The 22,594-nt window shown below is 44.1% G+C and overlaps 1 protein-coding gene across 2 annotated transcripts in view; it reads left to right on the top strand.

The window, feature by feature from the left end:
- The window catches only part of NUDCD3 (NudC domain containing 3), a 106,669-nt gene that overhangs the window by 68,037 nt on the left and 16,038 nt on the right, over window positions 1-22,594 (top strand). For both annotated transcript variants that reach the window (XM_003805229.5, XM_063605709.1), the window contains exon 4: window positions 17,787-17,930. In XM_003805229.5, the coding sequence (XP_003805277.1) occupies window positions 17,787-17,930 (144 nt within the window). The remainder of the gene's footprint in view (window positions 1-17,786; window positions 17,931-22,594) is intronic.

Below are 22,594 nucleotides of genomic sequence, written 5' to 3'. Positions count from 1 at the left end.
ATTTTGTTAATCTTTTAAAAAAACCAGCTCCTGGATTCATTGATTTTTTTCTAAGAGTTTTTCATGTCTCTATCACCTTCAGTTCTGCTCTGATCTTAGTTGTTTCTTATCTTCTGCTAGCTTTTGAATTTGTTTACTCTTGCTTGTCTAGTTCTTTTAATTGCGATGTTAGGGTGTCAATTTTAGATCTTTCCCACTTTCTGATGTGGGCATTTAGTGCTATAAATTTCCCTGTTAACACCGTTTTAGCTGTGTCCCAGAGATTCTGGTATGTTGTCTCTTTGTTCTCATTGGTTTCAGAGAACTTCGTTATTTCTGCCTTAATTTCATTATTTACTCAGTAGTCATTCAGGAGCAAGTTGTTCAGTTTTCATGTAGTTGTGTGGTTTTGAGTGAGTTTCTTAATCCTGAGTTCTAATTTGATTGCCCTGTGGTCTGAGAGACTGTTTGTTATGATTTCCGTTCTTTTGCATTTGCTGAGGAGTGTTTTACTTCCAATTGTGTGGTCGATTTTAGAATAAGTGCTATGTGGTGCTGAGAAGAATGTATATTTTGTGGATTAGGTCAGCTTGGTCCAGAGCTGAGTTCAAGTCCTGGATATCCTTGTTAATTTTCTGTCTCGTTGATCTAATATTGACAGTGGGGTGTTAAAGTCTCCCACTATTATTGTTTGGGAGTCTTAAGTCTCTTTGTAGGTCTCTAAGAACTTGTTTTATGAATCTGGGTGCTCCTGTATTGGGTGCATATATATTTAGGATAGTTAGCTCTTCTAGTTTCATTGATCCCTTTACCATTATGTAATGCCCTTCTTTGTCTTTTTTGATCTTTGTTGGTTTAAAGTCTGTTTTATCAGAGATTAGAATTGCAACCCCTGCTTTTTTTTTTTTTTTGCTTTCCATTTGCTTGGTAAATATTCCTCTATCCCTTTATTTTGAGCCTATGTGTGTCTTTGCACATGAGATGGGTCTCCTGAATACAGCACACTGATGGATTTTGACTCTTTATGCAATTTGCCAGTCTGTGTGTGGTTTTTTTTTTTTTTTTTTTAGACGGAGTCTTGCTCTGTTGCCCATGCTGGAGTCAGTGGCGCGATCTTGGCTCACTGCAACCTCCGCCTCCCAGGTTCAAGTGATTCTCCTGCCTCAGCCTCCCATGTAGCTGGGACTACAGGTGCACGCCACCATGCCCAGCTAATTTTTGTATTTTTAGTAGAGACCCCTGTCTTCACCATATTGGCCAGACTGGTCTCGAACTCCTGACCTCGTGATCCACCCACCTTGGCCTCCCAAAGCTCTGGGATTACAGGTGTGAGCCACCACTCCTGGCCCATCTGTGTCTTTTAATTGGGGCATTTAGCCCATTTATATTTAAGGTTAATATTGTTATGTGCGAATTTGATTCTGTCATCATGATGCTACCTGGTTATTTTGCACATTAGTTGATGCAGTTTCTTCATAGTGTTGTTGGTCTTTATATTTTGGTATGTTTTTGCAGTGGCTGGTACCGGTTTTTCCTTTCCATATTTAGTGCCTCCTTCAGGAGCTCTTGTAAGGCAGGCCTGGTGGTGACAGAATCTCTTAGCATTTGCTTGTCTGTAAAGGATTTTATTTCACCTTCACTTACGAAGCTTAGTTTGGCTGGATATGAAATTCTGTGTTTAAAATTCTTTTCTTTAAGAATATTGAATATTGACCTTCACTGTCTTCTGGCTTGTAGAGTTTCTGCAGAGAGATCTGCTGTTAGTCTGTGGGCTTCCCTTTGTAGATAACCTGAGCTTTCTCTCTGGCTGCCCTTAACATTTTTTCCCTCGTTTCAACCTTGGAGAATCTGACGATTATGTGTCTTGGGGTTGCTCTTCTCAAGGAGTATCTTAGTGGTGTTCTCTATATTTCCTGAATTTGCATGTTGGCCTGTCTTGCTAGGTTGGGGAAGTTCTCCTGGATAATATCATGAAGTGTGTTTTCCAACTTGGTTCCATTCTCCTGTCACTTTCAGGGACACTCAGTCAATCGTAGGTTTGGTCTTTTCACAGAGTCCCATATTTCTTAGAGGCTTTGTTCGTTCCTTTTCATTCTTTTTTCTCTAATCTTGTCTTCACACCTTATTTCAGTAAGTTGATCTTCAATCTCAGATATTCTTTCTTCTGCTTGATTGATTTGGCTATTGATACTTGTGTATGCTTCACGAAGTTCTCATCCTGTGTTTTTCAGCTCCATCAGGTCATTTGTGTTCTTCTCTAAACTGGTTATTCTAGTTAGCAGTTCCTGTAACCTTTTGTCAAGGTTCTTAGCTTTTTTGCATTGGGTTAGAACATACTCCTTTAGCTCAGAGGAATTTGTTATTATCCACCTTCTGAAGCCTATTTCTGCCAATTTGTCAAACTCATTCTCCGTCCAGTTTTGTGCCCTTGCTGGAGAGGAGTTGCGATCATTTGGAGGAGAAGAGGCATTCTGGTTTTTGGAATTTTCAGCATTTTTGTGCTGGTTTTTTCCTCATCTTCGTGGATTTATTTACCTTTGATCTTTGAGGCTGATGACCTTTGTATAGGGTTTTTGTGTGGGGGTCCTTTTTTTTTGATGTTGATGTTGTTGCTTTCTGTTTGTTAGTTTTTCTTCTAACAGGCCCCTCTTCTGCAGGTCTGCTGCAGTTGGCTGAGGTCCACTCCAGACCCTATTTGCCTGGGTATCACCAGTGGAGGCTGCAGAACAGCAAAGATTGCCGCCTCCTCCTTCCTCTGGAAGCTTCGTCCCAGAGGGGCACTGGGCTAATGCCAGCTGGAGCTCTTTTGTATGAGGTGTCTGTCAACCCCTGTTGGGAGATCTTTCCCACTCAGGAGGTGTGGGGGTCAGGGGCCCACTTGAGGAGGCAGTCTGTCCCTTAGCAGAGCTCGAGCACTGTGCTGGGAGAATCCTCCTTGTCAGGATCCGTTGCTCTCTTCAAAGCTGACAGGCAAGAATGTTTAAGTCTGCTGAAGCTGCGTCCACAGCCGTCCCTTCTCCCAGGTGCTCTGTCCCAGGGAGATGGGAGTTTTATCTATAAGCCCCTGACTGGGGCTGCTGCCTTTCTTTCAGAGATGCCCTGCCCAGTGAGAAGGAATCTGTAGAGGCAGTCTGGCCACAGCCACTTTGCCACGCTATGTTGAGTTCCACCCAGTCCGAGCTTCCAGGCCTCTTTAGCACTGTTAGGGGAAAACCACCTACTCAAGCCTCAGTAATGGCAGGCGCCCTTCCCCCCACCAAGCTCGATTGTCCCTTGGCTCCCTGGCTTCAGCCTCCTTTCCAGGGGAGTGAACGGTTCTGTCTTGCTGGGGTTCCAGGTGCCACTGGGGTATGAAAACAAAAACAAAAACCAAACAAAAAAAAAACTCCTGCAGCCAGCTCAGTGTCTGCCCAAACAGCCTCCCAGTTTTGTGCTTGAAACCCAGGGCCCTGGTGGTGTAGGCACACGAGGGAATCTCCTGATCTGCAGATTGCAAGAACCTTGGGAAAAGCTTAGTATCTGGGCCGGATAACACAGTTCTTCACAGCTTCCCTTGGCTGGGAAAGGGAGGCCCCCTGCTCCTTGCACTTCCCAGGTGAGGTGACGTCCCACCCTGCTTCTGCTCACCCTCTGTGGGCTGCACCTGCTGCCTAACTAGTCCCAATGAGATGAACAGGGTACCTCAGTTGGAAATGCAGAAATCACCCACCTTCTGCGTTGGTCTCACTGGGAGCTGCAGACCAGAGCTATTCCTATTCAGCTGTCTTGCCAGATCCCCCCATATCATTCATTCTATTTCATAGATGAGAAATTGAGGCTGAGAGAAGTTACTGAATCATCCAAGTTAACTTGGAAAATCCACAGTGTCATCTCCCTTGTTGTTATGCCTGGAACAGTGAGCACTCTGGATAAGTTTTTGAATGAATGAATAGCTGCATGAATGAAGTAGCAAAGCTGTGGTTTGAGTCAGGTGTGTCTGCTTCTAAACCTTATGCTTTTCCCTCTGTGCCACCCTCCTTACTGTATACATACAAGTGGTGCTGGCTTCTTAGAAGGAGAGACTGTCCTGGAACACGTCTCATGTGCATTTATAGGAAATGAACCTCTCTGTATGGTGGGGGCAACTTGGCTTGCACCTTGCATCCCACATGGTGACAGTAAGGTGACTAGGCTTAGTCCCATTCCTGCCTGGGCTGGGTAGGTGTGAAGTCCAGGCTGGCCTGGAGCTGAGTCCCTCTGGCCCTCCTGTCCTGTGCCTTCTGACTCCATGACCACTCCCTCTGCAGTCTCTCCTTCATTCTCCAGGGGCCACTTGAAATAGGTAGACATGTCCTAAACCTGCCCTGTGTGTAGGAGTTTGGGTGGGGTCCATGGCATCCCTAAGAAGACTGAGACTTTTGCAAGTGCCCTGTGCCTTTAAGGTGCCACAGGCACAGATCAGTGAGTTGCTGGTGGCCTGGCTTCGGCAGCAAGTAGCTGTGTGCTCAATTTTCCCTTCTTCCCACCCCACATCCCCAGTATATCTCTTACCAGCAACTGGTGACCTCTAGAATCATAGACTTCAGTATAATTTTAAGATCAAAGTCAGACCAGATCACTAGGGATCATTCACACGGAATTCTAGCTTCAAATGACTACTTCCTGTCTGTTTTTAATAGGCCAGGAGCAGGAGCTAACAGCTCTTCCCAAGTAGTTTATCCAGAATTTTGGGGTTTTAGTGGGTTAGGTGTTGATTTCCATTTCATTTTTTGTTAGTATTGCCGTGTATGTAGTTGAATAAATTAGGAAAAGCATCGATTGCCATGCTTCATTCACTTGGCTAAAAAAAAAATTAGTTTCCTGGTCCTTTATCTGTCTTCTGAACTGCTCTATGAACCCCTGGGGCTTTCTCTGAAAGGGTTTGTATTAGGCCCAAGCTAAAACTGGTTATTTTCTCTTTTTTTGACTCAAGAGACCCAGGTTAGCTAACAGCTTTCACCATACTTTGCACAGCTACCTGGGACAACTCCCCACTGGAAATGGTGTCTCAGATATGCTTGCTGACTATCTGGGATGTTGATGCCATGATTCTTCCCTGTGGTCGGCACCGTGTTATGAGGGTCCTGCCCTATGTCTTGTCTGAATTCAGATTTACACCTCTCTCAAATGCACTTGTCATGACCTCTAAGATGATGTGGCTCTACTATCACCAAGGATAACCCTGGATTTGGCTCATTCTACATTAGACGTTTTCTAAACGTGTGGGCTGTGCTTTGTCCCAGGAGCTGGGCATGTGGGAGTCACCAAGACAGACAAGATTGCTGGTTTGGAGCTTATATCCCAGTGGGGTACAGCAGTAAAAGTCAGTAAATAAATGAGCAAGATGGAGGCAGGTGCCGTATAGAACCTAAAAGTGGGTGGTTTGTGTATTTAACCAGCACTCGTGTGGTGCCCTCTCTGTGTCTTGAAATAGTGAGTTGTCCCCCCCAGTCCTCCTATCATGCAGGCAGTCGCTGTGCACCCATGAGGGCTACTGAGAGCTGTGTGTGCATGGTCTCAGCCAATAAGAGCCAGGTCACAATCAAGGCTTGCTCTGGAGCTAGTGCTCTCTCTCACCTCAGAGAAGGGTCGAAGGTGAAGTTTGGTTATAAGTATCAGGATAGAAGGATGGAAGGAAGGGACTTCTTTTTTCAGCAGCTTATTTAGTAGTGGCTTGCCTTATTTATTTATTAACACGGTATATCTATGTGACAATAGGCCTTTTGTGATGCCCGCTGACCTAATTTGTACTGGTGACCTGCCTTGGTGGCATGCTTCATCTCCTATGGGGTTGGAAAAACTTTTTTCTCCTTCAATAGTATTTTTTTTTCCCATGTCATTCTTACAACACTGCAGACCTCTTGTTTTTTTTATTTTTTATTTTTTATTTTTTTTTTATTTGGAGTCTCGCTGTGTCGCCCAGGCTAGAGTGCGGTGGCGCCATCTTGGCTCACTGCAACCTCCGACTTCCTAACTGCAGACCTCTTTTAAAAATTCTTGGCTTGGCATGGTGGCTCAAGCCTGTAATCCCAGCACTTTGGGAGGCTGAGGTGGGCAGATCGCTTGAGCCCAGGAATTTGAGACCAGCCTGGGCATCATGGTGAAAGCCCATCTCTACAAAACAACACAAAAAAAATCTAGCTGGGGATGGTGGCACGCTGCTGTAGTCCTAGCTACTTGGGAGGTAGAGGTGGGAGGATTACCTGAGCCCAGGAGGTCAAGGCTTCTGCGAACTGTGATTGTGCCACTGCACTCCACCTTGGGCAACAGAGTAAGACCCTATCTCAAAAAATAAATAAAATAAAGTAAAAATAAAAATTCTTGGTCTCTTAATTGCTGAATGATTTTTTTTTTAGTCGTACCTCACTTAAAACTTTGGAAAAAGTTTATTTTGTATCTCTTGGATTTTGCTTGTCTAAGTGTTTTTCTTCAGAGCTGTACTTTCTTTCTGGCCTGGCCAGTTATTCCCTAAGTGTACCTGTCACGGTTGCCTGTCAGCAGTGTTTATTTTTGTTTTTTGTCTGTGGCACCTATGGGACATTGTCACGATGGTAACCCCGGCTGCAACAACTCAACTGATAAAATCAGAATCTGTTCTGGGTTGGTGATTCAGGGGCTTTGCTCAGGCAGCCCAGTGTTTGTGTTGGGGCTGTGGATAGAGCTTCACAGGAGAGCCAGATCCTCTACTCTCCAGCTGTAGCTTGATGCAGGCATTATCAGAGCTTTGCCTCTCCTGGAGTTTCTCATTGATCCCTTTTCTGTAGAATGGGTATGATGAGTTCACACTTGCCTCTCAAGGGTAGTAGGAGACAAATAAGAGTGTATGCATAATGCTTTATGTTCTTTAGAAGAAAAATAGAAAGTGTTCCTATTTTACGTCGTAACATTTTTAAAAAATCATCTTGCTAGTGAATCTGAAAGAAAACTTCTCAAAATGAAGCTTTTAATTTCATACATTAGTAAAATGTGGTTAGGTCTTTTCCATCACATGTTCTTTGCTCAATCTACTCTGCTCTGTTTAGGAAAAGCAGCTGACTCCCTCTCTCTCTCTCTTCAGTGTACCCACAGAATAGAGACAAGGAACTTTGAGTTAATGACAGATGTTTTTGTGATTGCTCATGTCAGACCTGGGTGATTATAAACCTGGCATTTCATTGAATCACAGAATTGGAATGCTTTTGAAAATTAAACTCCAGAGATTTTTAGTTTAACCTCTCATTTTGCAGATGAGAAAACTCTCATGGTGGGTTGATGGTAGATCATAGACCAGAACCAAGGTCCCGTCACCTCCACCCTGTTTTATGGCCTTATTGCAAATGAAGTCATGATTGGATGTTATTGAGTGACAAGTGAATCTGTTTCCCTTGAGTCTTCTTCCTCTCATAGATTGTGAGTGGTCCTGCAGGCTGGTGCAGTCACTGTTGTGACCTGCCATCTTTGTCCTCACCTTGGGTACCTTTTGGAACACCACCTTAGCCACTAGGTGTGTCATTTATGGCTCTAACTGATCCCCAGGCTTAGATTCGTAGTGAGGCCTTGCCTGTGAGCTTGATGTAAGTGCCGGAATTTGTGTTAAAAGCTCCATAACGTGTTCTTAGAAGTTGCTTAGGAAAAAATGCAGGAAAATGTTTTATTATAGGAAACTTCCATAACAGAAAAGACTAATAGACTGCATTATTTTTGTATTTACATAATTTTTGAGTGCATAACACATTTATATGTTCAAAAGCAAAAACTTGTATAACAACACAAAAATCCCTGTCCTGCCTCTGTGTCTTTTCTGTCTTGTCCTGACCCCTCCCCAGCCAGCCCTAACCTAAGTCATCACATAACTGGTTTTGGGGATATTTCAACAGCTATTTTTATGCATGTGTAATCAAGTATGAACATGTATTGCTCTGTCCCCACCTTTAGCACAGATGGTGCATTCCACTTTTTAAGATGATCTTACTGCCCCTGCCCAGTGTCATTTTGGCCGCACCAAAGTGACTCCCATCTCTTTTTACCTCCATGTCCCCAAGTGCCTGAGGGGTGCCCAGTAAATTCTAGGTAGACTTTGCTTTCCCTGGTCATCTGGCTCAAGTGCCCCAAACCCACCATCCCTCACACCTGGGACTCCTGTTCTTTGCTTTTGCCCCCTTCAAACTATAGGCTGATTATTAAACCACCCTCTTGTTAATGGACATTTAGGTTGTTTCCAATCTTTCCTGTTGTAAACAATAAAACAATGCCCTTTAATAAACTTCATTTTGCGTATATGCATTTTCATATAGAAAAAATTCCATGAAGTGTAGTTGCTATATTGAAAGGTATATGTATTTCTAATTTCTTTCTTTCTTTTTTTTTTTTTTTGAGACAGGGTTTTGTTCTGTTACCCATCATGGCCCACTGCAGCCTTGTCCTCCCTAGGCTTAAGCAATCTTCCCAACTCAGTCTCCTGAGCAGCTGGGACTACAAGCGTGCACCACCATGCCCAGCTGATTTTTTGTATTTTGTAGAGATGGGGTTTTCCTTTGTTGCTCAAGAAGCTGGTCTTGTACTCCTGGGCACAAGCAGTCCATTTACCTTGGTCTCCCAAAGTGCTGGGATTACAGGCGTGAGCCACCACACCCGGCCTGTACTTCTAATTTCTGTAAGTGTTGCTAAACTATCTTCCATATGGGGTTATACTAACTTACATATCCATCAACAATGTACAAGAGCCCTTGGTTTTTCACAAATTTGCTGACAATAGTATGTTATCAAATTTTGGGGTTTCGTAAGTTGAATAGATGAAAAATAGTATCTATGTGTAGTATGAATTTGTATTTCTCTTAGAGTGAGATGGAGCATCTTTCTACATGTGCCTATCCTTTGAACTAGTTATATCTTTTGCCCATTTTCTATTAGGTTGCTGTACTTTTTCTTACTGATTTCTAGGAGTTCTGTATATATTAGAGAGATCAGTCCTTTGTAGGTGATATGTATTGCAGATCTGTTGTCCCATTTTGTTATTAACCTTTTGAGTTGATTTATATTGATTCTCCCGTCTCAGCCTCCCAGGTAGCTGAGACCACAGGCACGAACTGCCATGCCCAATTAAAAATTTTTTTTTTGTAGAAATGGAGTCTCCCTATGTTGTTCAGGCTAGTCTTAAACTCCTAGGCTCAAGTAATCCCCCTGCCTCAGACTCCCAAAGTGCTGGAATTACAGGTATGAGCTGCCATGCCCAGCCTCACCTTACTAATGTTTATGTATTCAAGTTAATTGGTTCTTTGTTTTTTCATGGCTTCTGAAATTTGAATCAGATTAGATAGGAGCAGATTGCGTTTGGTAGAGTTTCTTTGGTCAGTTATTTGAACTCTTGCTGCCTTATAATCCACTTTGATCTTTTTACCCCATTAGAATAGTTTTGTCTGAATTCTGCCAATGGTTTCTTTTTTTTTTTTTTGAGACGGAGTCTCGCTCTGTCGCCCAGGCTGGAGTGCAGTGGCGTGATCTCAGCTCACTGCAAGCTCCGCCCCCTGGGTTCACGCCATTCTCCTGCCTCAGCCTCCTGAGTAGCTGGGAATACAGGCGCCTGCCACTACGCCCAGCTAATTTTTTGTATATTTAGTAGAGACGGGGCTACACCGTGTTAGCCAGGATGGCCTCGATCTCCTGACCTCATGATCCACCTGCCTCGGCCTCCCAAAGTGCTGGGATTATAGGCGTGAGCCACCGCGCCCGGCCCTGCCAATGGTTTCTAATTTAATTGTTGCAGAAATGAAATGATTTGTTTTCTTCATAGAAGACTTCTAAGTGGCAATTTGGGCCCCATCTCATTTGTTCATAACCAACAGCCTAACATAGTATGAATTGTATCACTTACAGTTGATCTTCCCATTGTATTTGATTAGATACAGGCGTTCTAAAATGCAAATGTTTAAAAAATACAGATAGAACTTGAAATTGAACAAAATTAGATACAACTGAAGCTGAAAATGGACACTTGATTTTTAAAAATTGTAATAAAATGATCTAGATTGTATACACCATCTGTTACAAGTTGTACGTGAATAAGGATTTTGTGCCATGTTGGTTGTGAGTACTCTGGGTTTTAAACCAGTTTTTGCATCGAATATAACTTTAATTATGCTCAGTACACGTGGATGTGTTTTTTGGATATATCCACACACAGTGCACTTGCATGCGTATCTTCATCTTATTTATTGTTTGGTAAGGGACACATTGCTCAGCTTCCTGGATATCTTCCTAGTCTTAGAGGGGCCTCAGTGGTAGAGTTCTCATCAGAACCTAAGGGTGATGACCTCTGGCCTGTGACATGGCATCTGCCTGAACATGAGTGTGCCACAAGATTGTATCTAAGGTGGTCTCAATCTCTTTTCTTCCTTCAGACTGCCTTGCTTGTCCTTTGCTGGCATCTGAGGACTTGTCCTGTGGAATGAGGCTAGAAAGAGGCGTCTCTGTATTTCCCCACTGTGCATCTACTTGTACCTCCAGTCTTTCCCTTTACCACCCATACATGGACATATGCTTCCAGTTCTCTGGACATATGTTTTCTGTCTTCACCACTAGGGTATATACCTATGGGTGGAATTGCTGGGTCATGTGGTACCTCTATAATTAACTTTTTGAGGAACTGTCAAACAGTTTTCCAAAGTGGTTGTACCATTTTATATTTTACATATCCACCAGAAATGTATGAGGGTGCTTATTTCTCCGTATCCTCATCAACCCTTGTTATTGTCTGTTTTGGTTTTGTTTTTTAATTGTAGCTATCCTACTGGGTATGAAGTAGGATTTCATTGTTTTGATTTGCATTTCCCTCATGACTAATAACATTGAGCATCTTTTTATGTCCTTATTTTCCACTTGTGTATCTTCTTTGGCGAAATGCCTATTCAAGTCCATATGCATGTTTTAATTGGGTTGTTTGCCTTTTTATTGTGGAGTAGTAAGACTTCTTTACGTATTCTGGATACTACACCCTTGTCAGATACATTATTTGCAGATATTTTCTCCCATTTTATGGGTTGTCTTCACTTTCTTGATACTACTCTTTGAAGCATAAAAGTTTTAAATTTTGATGAAGTCAATATTTTTTTTTTGCTTTGGCTGCTTGTGGTGTTATATCTAAAACCCATTGCCTAACCCAAGATCACAGATTTTAACTCTTGCATTTAGGTTTTTGATCCATTTTGAGTTTAAAAAAATTATTATATGCTATGAAATAGTTGTCCAACTTCATTTTGAATTATTAGATCAGTTTCATTCTTTTGCATGTGAATACTCAGTTCTCATGGTACAATTACTTGAAAATACTATTCTTTTCCCATTGAATTGTCTTGGTACTCTTGTCTAAAATCAATTGATCATAAATATATGAGTTTGTTACTAGACTTTATTTTGAGATAGAGTCTCGCTCTGTTGCCAGGCTGGAGTGCAGTGACGCGATCTTGGCTCACTGCAACTTCTGCCTCCTGGGTTCAAGCGATTTCCTGCCTCAGCCTCCCGAGTAGCTGGAACTACAGGCATGCACCACCATACCTAGCTAACTTCTGTATTTTTAGTAGAAATATGGTTACCCCCTGTTGGCCAGGATAATATCAATCTCTTGACCTCATGATCTGCCTGCCTCGGCCTCCCAGAGTGCTGGGATTACAGGTGTGAGCCACCACGCCTGGCCTGTTACTAGACTTTTTTTTTTTGAGACAGAGTCTTGCTCTGTCCCCCAGGCTGGAGTGCAGTGGCAGGATCTCCACTCACTGCAAGCTCCACCTCCTGGGTTCACACCATTCTCCTGCCTCAGCCTCCCAAGTAGCTGGGACTACAGGCACCCACCACCACACCCGGATAATTTTTTTTGTATTTTTAGTAGAGACGGGGTTTCACCATGTTAGCCAGGATGGTCTTGATCTTCTGACCTCGTGATCCACCCACCTCGGCCTCCCAAAGTGCTGGGATTACAGGCGTGAGCCACTGTGCCTGGCTGTTTTTAGACTTTTAATTCTGTTCCATTGATCTGTATAGATGCCTGTCCTTATGCCAGTACCACACTGTTTTGATTACTGTAGCTTTATAGTAAGTTCTGAAGATTTTATTCCTTGTTTTTGTTCTGTTCCTTCATTATTGACTTGGCTTTTTTGACAGTTTGATTATGACATCTAGGTGAGGCTGGCTCCCTTTTAGTTTATTTTACTTGGAATTCATTGAGCTTCTTGGGTGTAATTTTTTTCATGTCAAATTTGGAAAGTTTTTAGCCATTATTCTTTCAAATATTCTTTCTTCTTTTCTCTTCTGTATGTTGGTATGCTTAATAGTGTCCCTCAGGTTCTGTGACTCTGTTTATTTTTCTTCACTGTTTTTTTCCTCCTGTTTCTCAGTTTGGGTAATCTCAATTGACCTGTCTTCAGGTTTGCTTGTTCTTTCTTCTAAATGCTAAAAAGTGGTTTTGAGCCCCTTTCATGAACTCTTATCTTTTCCCCCTTTTACTTTTGAACTCCAGAATTTGTATTTGATTCTTTAAAAAATGGTAATAATAATTTCTATCTCGTTATCAGTATCAGTAGTGATACTGATATTTACTGATATTCTCTACTTAAAAGACTTTATTCCCATACTTTCCTTTAGTAATTTTTGCATAGTTTTCTTAGCTCTTTGAGCATATTTAAAATAGGTGATTTAGAGACTGTTTTCTGCTAAGTTCTTCATATGTGGGCTTCCTCAGGGACAGATTTTATTGATTGCTTTCTTTTTCCTATGTATGGGCCATACTTTGTTGTTTCTTTGTCTAATTTTTTTTTTTTTTTTTGCTGTTATTGAGAAATGGATTTTTAAATAACACAACGGGGTGACTCAGGAAATCAGATGCTCCTTTCTTCCCATGGTTGCTATTGGTACGTGATATAGTTGTTCTTGTTTAATGACTTTTCTGAACTAATTCTGTAAAGTTTGTATTCTTAATTGTGTCTGACCAGTGAAATCTCTGCTTGGTGAACTTAGTGGCCAAGTAATTATTGAATGGCGATTTCCTTGAACTCCTGGGATCAGTAAACACCTGTTTTTGTCGAGGGGCTTCATCTACCTGTTGGAGCATACCTTCATTGCTTGGCCTAACAGTTAAAAACTGCCTTAGCCTTTATTTCCTGCTGATGTTGAGTCAAAGTCAGCCAGAGGTGAGAGCTTAAGGCCTTCTTAGGTTTTTCCTGAGTGTGCACTGAAGCTCTGTACATTCATGTGTCCTTCTAGATTCCTGGGAAAATGTCAAAGCTTTTCAAAGCCCCCACGGACATTTTATTTCCCACCTTTGCCTTTGGTTTGCCTCAGTTGTTATCTGCCACCTCAGGAGGCTGCAAAGTTAAAACACTTGCCATATTTTCAACAGACACTCCTGGGTTGGGAGGAAGGCTTTTCTGAGTTTAGCCAGAAACAGTCAGTCAGTCTTGCAAATGAGGTCTTACAGGGAACCATCAGACAGGTCAAATGATGACAGTTCTTTGAGAATGAAGCTTTGAAAGAGCTCTAAGAGCACTGTTTTCTCCAGCGATGGCTGCTACGCTGTACCAGGAATGCGGCCTGCTGAGAGCCTGGAGAGTGGGGATGGGTCTAGGCCAAATTAAAATATCACAGAGCTCACTGTTCTTACTGAGATGTGGTTGTTTTCCTTGAATTAATGCTCCCTGGGTTCCTGCAAACCTTTGGTTAGTTTCCAAAATCCATAAGAAGTTGATACTGACAATTTTTGCCAACTTTTTGGTTGCTTTTATGGAGGAGAGCTTTTTGGAGGCCTGTAGTAACCACCATTTTCACTGACATCCTTTGGATCAGGAATCTCTTAAATCTTTTTTGTTTTCCTGAGGGTTCTTGCTGCCCTTCTTTTTTATCTTATTATCAAAAATAGTATACTTCATCATAACCTCAGAATTACCCAGATTCATTAATACTGAGTATTGTCTAGAAATCTCTTTCTGCCTGAACTCCACTCTAGACTGGTTATTTCCTGTTCTGCTGTATAGCTACACTCCTGGTATTTTCTTCCTGCGTTTATAGATTAAATGCACTGTTTTTGGACTTGAGTTGGATATTCCTCTTTTTCAGTTTTCATCCTCATTTTGTTTTTCTCAAAGTGATATATAATGTAGAATTGTTGTATATCTTAAAATGCATTTATTTTAACTTTTCACTTATTTCTCAGTTTGGGTGTATGTAGAATTCTAGCTTAAAAATAATTTTCCCTTGTTAGGATTGAAAGGGATATCTTCTTACACTCTGTGTAATTGATTCTGGAAGTCTATTCCATCTCTTTGTGAGTAAGCTTTTTCTCCTCCTTGGAACTTTCAGGACCTTTTTAAAAACACCCAGTGTCATAAAATTTCATGAGTCTTTCATTCATTCTGCTTAGCTCTTGGTGGGACTTTTCAATCTGGAGGCATATTTTCCTTTGGCTCTGGAAAATTATCTTATTACTGTTATAATTTCTGGAATGCCAAATTGATTGCCTGAATTGATCTGTGTTTCTACCTTGATTTCTTTGACTTTATCTTCCAGCCTCTTTATTGAAGTTTAATTTTAGCTACTGTATTTTAAACTCTTGTGTTCTTTCTTTTTGGCCTAATTGTTCTATTTTCATATTTTATTCTGGTTATATGGATATAGTGTCTTCTCAGATCTCTGTGAAGACATAAAATAGAAATATTTTTGGATATCTTTTTTCCAAATTAGCTCTGTTTTTTTTTTTTTTTAACTTGTTTTCATCTGCCTGTTTTTTCTCACAAGATGCAGTCTTCAGTTCTCTAGGTTTTTTTTTTTTTTTTTTTTTGAGACAGAATTTCACTCCTGTTGCTCAGGCTGTAGTGCAATGGTGCAGTCTCGGCTCACCGCAACCTCTGCCTCCCAGGTTCAAGCGATTCTCCTGCCTCAGCCTCTGGAGTAGCTGGGGTTACAGGCATACAACACCACGCCTGGCTAATTTTGTATTTTTGGTAGAGACGGGGTTTCTCCATGTTGGTCAGGCTGGTCTCGAACTCCCAACCTTAGGTGATCTGCCTGCCTCGGCCTCCTAAAGTGCTGGGATTACAGGTGTGAGCCACCATGCCCGGTCTTTTTTTTTTTTTTTTTTAATACAAAAATATTTTTCTCCCGTTCTCTTGAGTGTGGGACCATATTGATGGGTTTGTCTACTGTGTGTCTGAAACCTGCTCGTCCCACCACCACCGACAGCTGAGTGGATTGACCAGTCAGCTTTGCTTTATAGGACATAGGGTCTTGGCCATCCTAATGCTTGAGTGAGTAGGACTTCACTTGACACACAGGCATCCACACTAGGTCCTCAGACTGCTGGTCAGTGTCTTTGGAGCAAGGTCCTCCATTCTTCTGTGGCAAACAGAGGGATTCCTGTCCCTTTCAGTGGGGCGTCCAGGGCCACAGCAGTTCCCACATGTGCCCCTGGCCTTGCTCCTGCTCTGCATACCTGCCGACTCCCAACTGGAGCCTATGTAGCTGTGGCTTCTGGATGTCTCCTACCCTATAGGATTTGTCTCCTGTGCCCCTCCTCCTTTTGTCTTCTGCAGATTTGTTGACATCTCATCTGTTCCTGGCCTCCCTCTTCCCCCATTTTCACTGTCTGGGGTTTTTCTCTTCATGCCTATTATGCCTGCAGTTCACAAGAGGTCAGAGAGATGGCTGTCTGTTCCCAGTGTGACATCTTCACCTGGGACCTCTGGAAGCATTTCTTGTCTGGTTTTCTCCCTTGATGATTTGGTTCATTCCCCTGGGTAGGCAGTGTGAGAAGCTTCCCCAAATTTGGAAATTATTATGTTATATAGAGCTGGGTGGGAGAATTATATTTGTTAAGTGAGCTTGTTCTTGTGAAGGCAGGAGTGAGGAGCCTTGGGCCCTCTGTGTCGTGTTTCCATTGCACACAAGTTCATGGTTAGACATGATTTGCCCAACATGTGTCTGGATCATTTCAGGAGTGAGTGGATCTGTTGTTCCATTTGCTCACGTTCTTCATGGTGTTAGAAGGTAGGGAGTGAAGCTCAGTTGCCTATTGTTCAATAGGACTAGTCAAGTAAATACCCTTTTCCGTGGTAAATTCCCCTATGAAAGGTCATGCAAGTGGAACTGCGATCTCATGAGAGGAGGCTTCCTTGGAGTCTGCATGTGAACCTGGCAGAGCCGCTTGTGGTTAGCAGAATATCTTTGCTGTGTCCCCCAGTGGGCAGCCTTCTGCCACCTTCTCCCCTCACTGCATGGCTCAGGAACTATCTTTCATTTAGTAACTATCTGATGGGCTGGATGTGGTGGCTCACATGTGTCATCCCAGCACTTTGGGAGGCTGAGGCAGTAGGATCACTTGGGGCCAGGAGTTCGAGACCAGCCTGGGCAACAGCAAGACCCCTGTCTCTACAAAAAATAAAAATAAAATTAGCCAGGCATGGTGGCACATGCCTGTAGTCCCAGTTACTCGGGAGGCTGAGATGGAGGGATTGCTTCAGCCCAGGAGTTCGATGCAGCAGTGAGCTGGGATCACGCCACTGCACTCCAGCCTGGGCAATGCAGTGAGGCCGTGTCTCTTAAAGAAAAAGAAGAAAAACTGACAGCGGTGACTCCTGCACATCATTTCTCCCATTTCCATTTTTTATTTACGAATATTTAAACTACAGTTAGGTTATGGTATTGTATTTCATTGGAAATACTAAACTCCAGTTTGGAAAATCTATCAGTTTGGGTTGTCTTTTTTTCCAATCATTTTATAAGCGTTTAATGAGCCATCTACCAAATGACATGGAGAGTAGCTTCCAAATTATTTTTATTCCACATACCTATTAGAAAAAAGTTTTAAGTACTTGATCCCAGTGTCTTCTTAATGCATACATTATACAGATACAAAATGTAAATGGAAGTTCTGTTTTATTTCCTCTTCTAATTACTGACCTGTGAACCTCCTGGGGTATGCATACCCTGCTTTGGAGACTGCTGGCTGGAATACATGATATGAAGTAAAAGGAACCCTACTCCCAGCAGCTGCCAGTCCAGTTCTGGAGACGGACAAGTGGTGGGGCAGGGATAGGTGTTCCTAGGGCGGTGGGGAAGGCCATGGGGCCAGTCTCTGCCTAGGACAGGCTCAGAGGGAGGAGGGTGAGCTGAGGCTTTTAGAGGCTTGGTTTTGTAAAGAACCAAGACAAAATGCAAAACCATGTGCGAGTGTTGGTGGTATATTGGTGAGCATAGCTGCCTTCCAAAACCAAAGGAGTTGGTCTCATACTCTTGGATGAAGACCAGGCTATAGTCAACCAGGCAGTGCAGTGGCTCATGGAAGGAAGAGGTGGTGCTTGTCTCTTGTACAGCAGTCCTGGGGTGAGCAATTCAGGGTGTGCAGCCCCCTCAGCTTTCTTGGTTGCTGTGGTCCAGGGCTGGGCTCCTGCGTCTCCCAGGTAGCCACAAGGGGAGGCAAGGAAGAAATACCACTTGTCTCCTCTGCTCACTTTTTGCTGTGACAATTGGTCTCCGTTAACTGGAGAAGGGAGAAGAAGATTGGGTCACAGCAGCTTCCACCACAGCATTTTACGTTACCAGTTATGCTGAGAAAGATTTTCTGGTGGATTTACCTAAATGAGCTGACATCTTCAGGTTGCTCTAGGTATAAATTAGGCTGGTATGGTTTTCTTCACTGAGATGCCTGGTGAGCCTGATGACAGCGCTGTAGTGTGCAGTCAGGTACCTTGGAAACCATCACCACTCCCACTGTACAGCACACCAGTGGTCACCCTGATAGGAGAGATGATTTTCTTCTGCTGTGTCCCCAGGTCTCAGTGGCCCTTAGCAGCAGCTCCATTCGTGTGGCCATGCTGGAGGAAAATGGGGAGCGCGTCCTCATGGAAGGGAAGCTCACCCACAAGATCAACACCGAGAGTTCTCTCTGGAGTCTCGAGCCCGGGAAGTGCGTTTTGGTAAGTTTGGGCACCTGTGTGTAGGGCTCCCAGGTGGACTTCAAACCTGCAGTGATGCCCCTTTTGACCAACAAGCCTATTTACACTTAAGCAGTGAGGTTGTTAATTTCAGCTGCTGGGGCAGATGGGTTTTCCTGAGCATTTTCCATACTGCTCAGAGATCGTCTCTGTGGGCACTTGAGCTTTGGCGCTTTGAGGTCTTGGTCATTCCCAAGAGCTCCACTGTTCTTACATCTAAGGCAAAAACAAGTACATTGAAAATGAAAAGGTAGGTTGAATTTTTACAGATGCTACTCTGGAGGGTACAGAGTTAATAAATTCAGAGAATCAGGCTCATTGACCAACTGGCTGTCCTTACCCAGCTGCTGGTTAGGCATAGCTAAGAGTTCAGGACAGTGAGATTAAGGTGTGAATCCAAATGAACAGCTCACATGTTACCAGTTAGCAGATTCGCTCACAAATTGGGCTGCACGCCTGGGCCAGATCTGTTGGCGGCTCAGCTCCTTCTCCCCTGTGAAAGCTTTGAACTTTGTCAGTGGTGGCTCTGTGCTGGTGCCCAAGTGGAGGTCACCTACAGATAAATTGAGGCACAACATGTTCTGAACTAACTTGTTTCCTTTTTTTCTCCTACTGGGGTGTTTACAGGGCATGGTAAAAGGAATAAAGGTGAAAAGAAAAATATAATGTCTGGACAAAAGTCTTTAGAATTTTATACAGATATATTCTTCATATGTGCAAAGTATGCAATAAAGGTATCTGTTTTGGTTTCTATAAGACATGCTTGGCAGGCTTCTGCCTGGGCTTCCCTGGCCAGTGCTGACTGGCAGGGACAAACTATCTCTCAGGCTCACAGTGACTCTGTCCTGGCTGTCCTCATGCTCGGAGGGACATGGGGGCCAGGTACTGAAAGGAGTGTATTCTGTCAGTGCTGCAGAAACCTGGACCAACCTTGACTCTGGTCTTGATATCAAACCTGGACAATGGAGCTCACTCTGGCTACACAGAGGTGGGGCCAACCTGGGCACAGACAACATGCTCCTTGGTGCTGCCGTGGCCTCAACTGCTCACTCTCCTAGTGAGTGTTTCATCCTAAGCAGGGCCTCCTATTTAGGCCCTACATGAGGCCCTATGTGTGATGTGTAGAGTTTCCAGCAACGGGGCTTGGACTGGCCCATCCCAGTTCTGACTCTCCTGGCCACCCAGGGCCTACCTCTGCTGATGGCCAGTGGTAGATGGCAGTGGTTCTTTTTCTAAATCTCACCCTGTGTGCTCCCCTGCCCATGGCATTCAGCAGCCAAAGACCAGAGAAGTGCTCTTCTCCTGCCTGCAAATACTGTGAAGATCACCCCATCACCCAGCAGTTCAGTTCCTCATCCTCTGACCCCAGACATATAAAGCCTGTGCATTATTACACAGCCTGGAGCCTTTTCCCAAGCTATGGGCTCCTGTGACTACTACCAGTTCCTTTCCTTTATGTCATACTTGACTTTGCAGATGCCATTACGGCCTCTCCGTCACTTGAGCTTCACGTGGTTGTGGAGGTATGAGAGCATGAGTGATGCACTAGTAGTACTGGGGCCGGCTAGCTTGCCCTCTGAAGGTGCAGCCCTGGCCGCCTGTATTGCACTAGTGAGCCCGTGATCCTGGGGTTGCCATCTCCATGGACTGAGAGGTTGTGATAGCCCTGCCTTAAAACACTGGCCTTGACTCTCCTGCCTTCCGTTGGGTGAACTCAGTGCAGAGCATGGAGCAGGTCACGATGCTCTCAAGTTGGTTCCCTCTGAGTGAGGAGCTCTTGGTGAGCCTTCCCCGTGTGGTCCGGTTGCACTTTTTAGATACTTCATGCAGAAGCCCAAAGCCTTAGTCCCTGGTCTCTGAGCCCATAGCCACCGTATTTGGAATCTTTTGGGATTACAATCAGGGTACCAATGATTCCTTTTACTTTACACTATTTGCATAAATATGTGATTATTAATACATAGCTCAACTCTTAAGGGTTTTGTTGACAGAAGTAACTCTAACTTCTTCGTGGATATTTCAAAGCCATGTTTCTTTTTTGTGTGCGTTTTGTACACTTGTGTGTATAATACAAGTGGAATAGGGTTGTGACTAGTGGCCAAAACATTAACTTCTTTTAATAATGGCCGCCATTCAATGAACACAGTCTTTGGGCCAGGCTCTTTGTGAGGTGCCTTACAATCTGTTTAATTCTCTGCAAACTTATTTTACGTATTGGGACATTGAGGCTATGAGAAGGTAAGTAGCTTGCGAAGCGGGTAGAGCTAGACCTCAAACCCATGCCTGCCTTGTCCCAGAAGGCTTTTTCCAGTGCTGTGAGAAACGGGAGTCTCTGGAGAAGGCTCAGACCTGTCGGGGCTGGGAAGCATTGCTCCGTTTCAGCTGAAAGGCTCTGTGGAGCAGAACATGAGGGAGGAGTGTGGGTCCCCATTGTGGGTTTCAGAGTCTTCCCTGTGTTAGGTAAATGTGTGAGATGCAGCCACCAGGCAGGAGGTTGGGGGAGCTGTGCCTTAAGAGGATAGCTGGATGTTCAACTTTCATGCCAGGGCCCCCGGGGCCATAGCACAATCCCGGCAGGCCTGTCTCCACCTGTGTGTTCTGCTTGAGTCCAGGCTTCATTTGTGCCCTGGCTGCCTTTAGTTTTTTTAGTTAGCTTTCATGAAACACCTGCTACTCAAAGAGCTTGTAGAAATTCAGCAGAACCATTGCAGACTGAGGGGCACCTGTCACTGCCCGTGAACACGGCTCCTAAATATTCTCTGCTAAAAATTCCTCTACAATTGAAACACTGCATGAGTTCTTTCCCATGGTTCCTTAAAGTGCCTTTATTATCGATAGATGGCATTGCGTTCCTAATGCACCTTCACCTGTGAGAAATCAAGCACCTGAATAAAGAGGAGTTATGGAGAGCATTTAAACTCTTCCCATAGTGCTCCCGTGCAGGGCTCTGCCTGCCTCCACCTCTTTCTGGACCACGTAGCCTCTACTGCAGTAAACACAGAGTATATCACAGAAACTTTGCTGTTTACAGGAGCTAAGGCGTTTGTTGTCTTCTTGATATAATTATTTATTTATGTGTGACGTTTTAAGCCCACATTGTTTCCTCTGATTACATATCTGAGATAATATTGTGAATTAATGAGCCGATTGCTTTGATTCACGAAGGTCCTGTTTGCCTCCCGCTTGCTGCATCACGTCTGCTGTGTGGAGCTTGGCACACTGCTTTGAGCGTGTGGATGCAGAGAGGGACTGCAAGTGAATCAGAGGGGCTGGCTTTGGGTTGCAGCTCCCTGTCAAGCAGCTGCCAGGTTTTGGGTCATCTCTTTAGCCTTGCTGTACTTCCATTTCTCACCCTTCAAACAAAGTTGAGCACTGTAGTCTCGTTGATCTCCAGTGTTTGTTGGTTTCTTAAGTACCCAACCCTGTGCAGGCACTGGGAATGGCTAAAGAAAGTGAGTTGAGGGCTTTGCTGTAAAGGGTTGGAGATATCCTGTGAATGTGGCCTTATTTGGGAAAAGGGTCTTTGTAGATATGATTAAGTTAAGGATCTCTCAAGATGGAATCACCCTGGATTATCCAGTGACACCTGTCTTTATAAGAAACAGGAGAAGACAGAGATAGACACAGAGAAGGCCATGAGAAGATAGGGCAGAGATGAATGATATAACCACCAAGCCCAGGAACACCTGGAGCCACCAGAAGCTGGAAATGGCAGGAAGGATCCTCCCCTAGAGTCTCTGCAGGAGCATGGCCCTACTGACACCTTGATTTCAGAGTTCTGGCCCGTGGGGCTGGGAGATAATAAATTTGTATTGCCTTGTATCGCCTGGTCTGTTGTTCCCTGTTAGGGCAGCCCCAGACACCAGTGCAGGTCTCCCATCACAGCACTGCTGTGAGGCTGCATGAGATGAGAAGGATACAAAGGGATGGCGTCCAGAGCTGCGCTGCTGCCATCACCCTCAGCTCCTTGGTTAGATATTCTGACCTTCTGACCTCCCGGCAGCCCAGTGCAGACATGGCCTTCGCTTCCCAGCTGCCTTCCACATAACCTGCTCCTCCCTGTGCCGTGGATCCCACATCAGCCAGCCAGGGCAGGCAGGGGTGGCTGCTAAAACCGTATGACAGTTCTTGCCTCCCTCCCTCCCTCCCACACTTCAGAATGTTAAATGAGACTTCTTGACTCAGGCAAGCTCCTTTCTTGGTTACGAAGATGTAAAATCAGCCGTGGCAACGGCACCAGCTCTTTTTTCCGATAGCTCGTTCAGTCCCCAAAGCTAGGCAGTTGGCATGCGCACCGTCCTCCTTTCTTCCTGCAGTCGGGGGAGCTGACAGGCTGTCCTCCATGCTGCCGTGGGTGGCTGCTCTGCTGCGGGGGCTCTTGGACATGGCTATGCTTGAGATGGTCCTTGTAGCTGTATGTGAGGTGAATGCCGTTCCATATACACTTCTTCATGTATTGACGTGGTGCACACACAAGTCATTTAAAATCAGTGAAATTGCTCTGGAGTATTCTTTGAGGAGTTAGACCTTGAAGCTGAGGCTTTAAAACTCATCGTAATATATTTGTTTATTATTTTTGAACCCTGTGAGTGTTTTTGTGCAAGCTGTATCCACCTCCTCCCCCCAATTTAGATTATTTCTCAAAA

The sequence above is a fragment of the Pan paniscus genome, chromosome 6, assembly GCF_029289425.2.
Source record: "Pan paniscus chromosome 6, NHGRI_mPanPan1-v2.0_pri, whole genome shotgun sequence".
Classification (NCBI taxonomy): domain Eukaryota; kingdom Metazoa; phylum Chordata; class Mammalia; order Primates; family Hominidae; genus Pan; species Pan paniscus.
The sequence above is the reverse complement of the archived record's forward strand: the minus strand, read 5'-3'. Positions and strand labels throughout refer to the sequence as shown.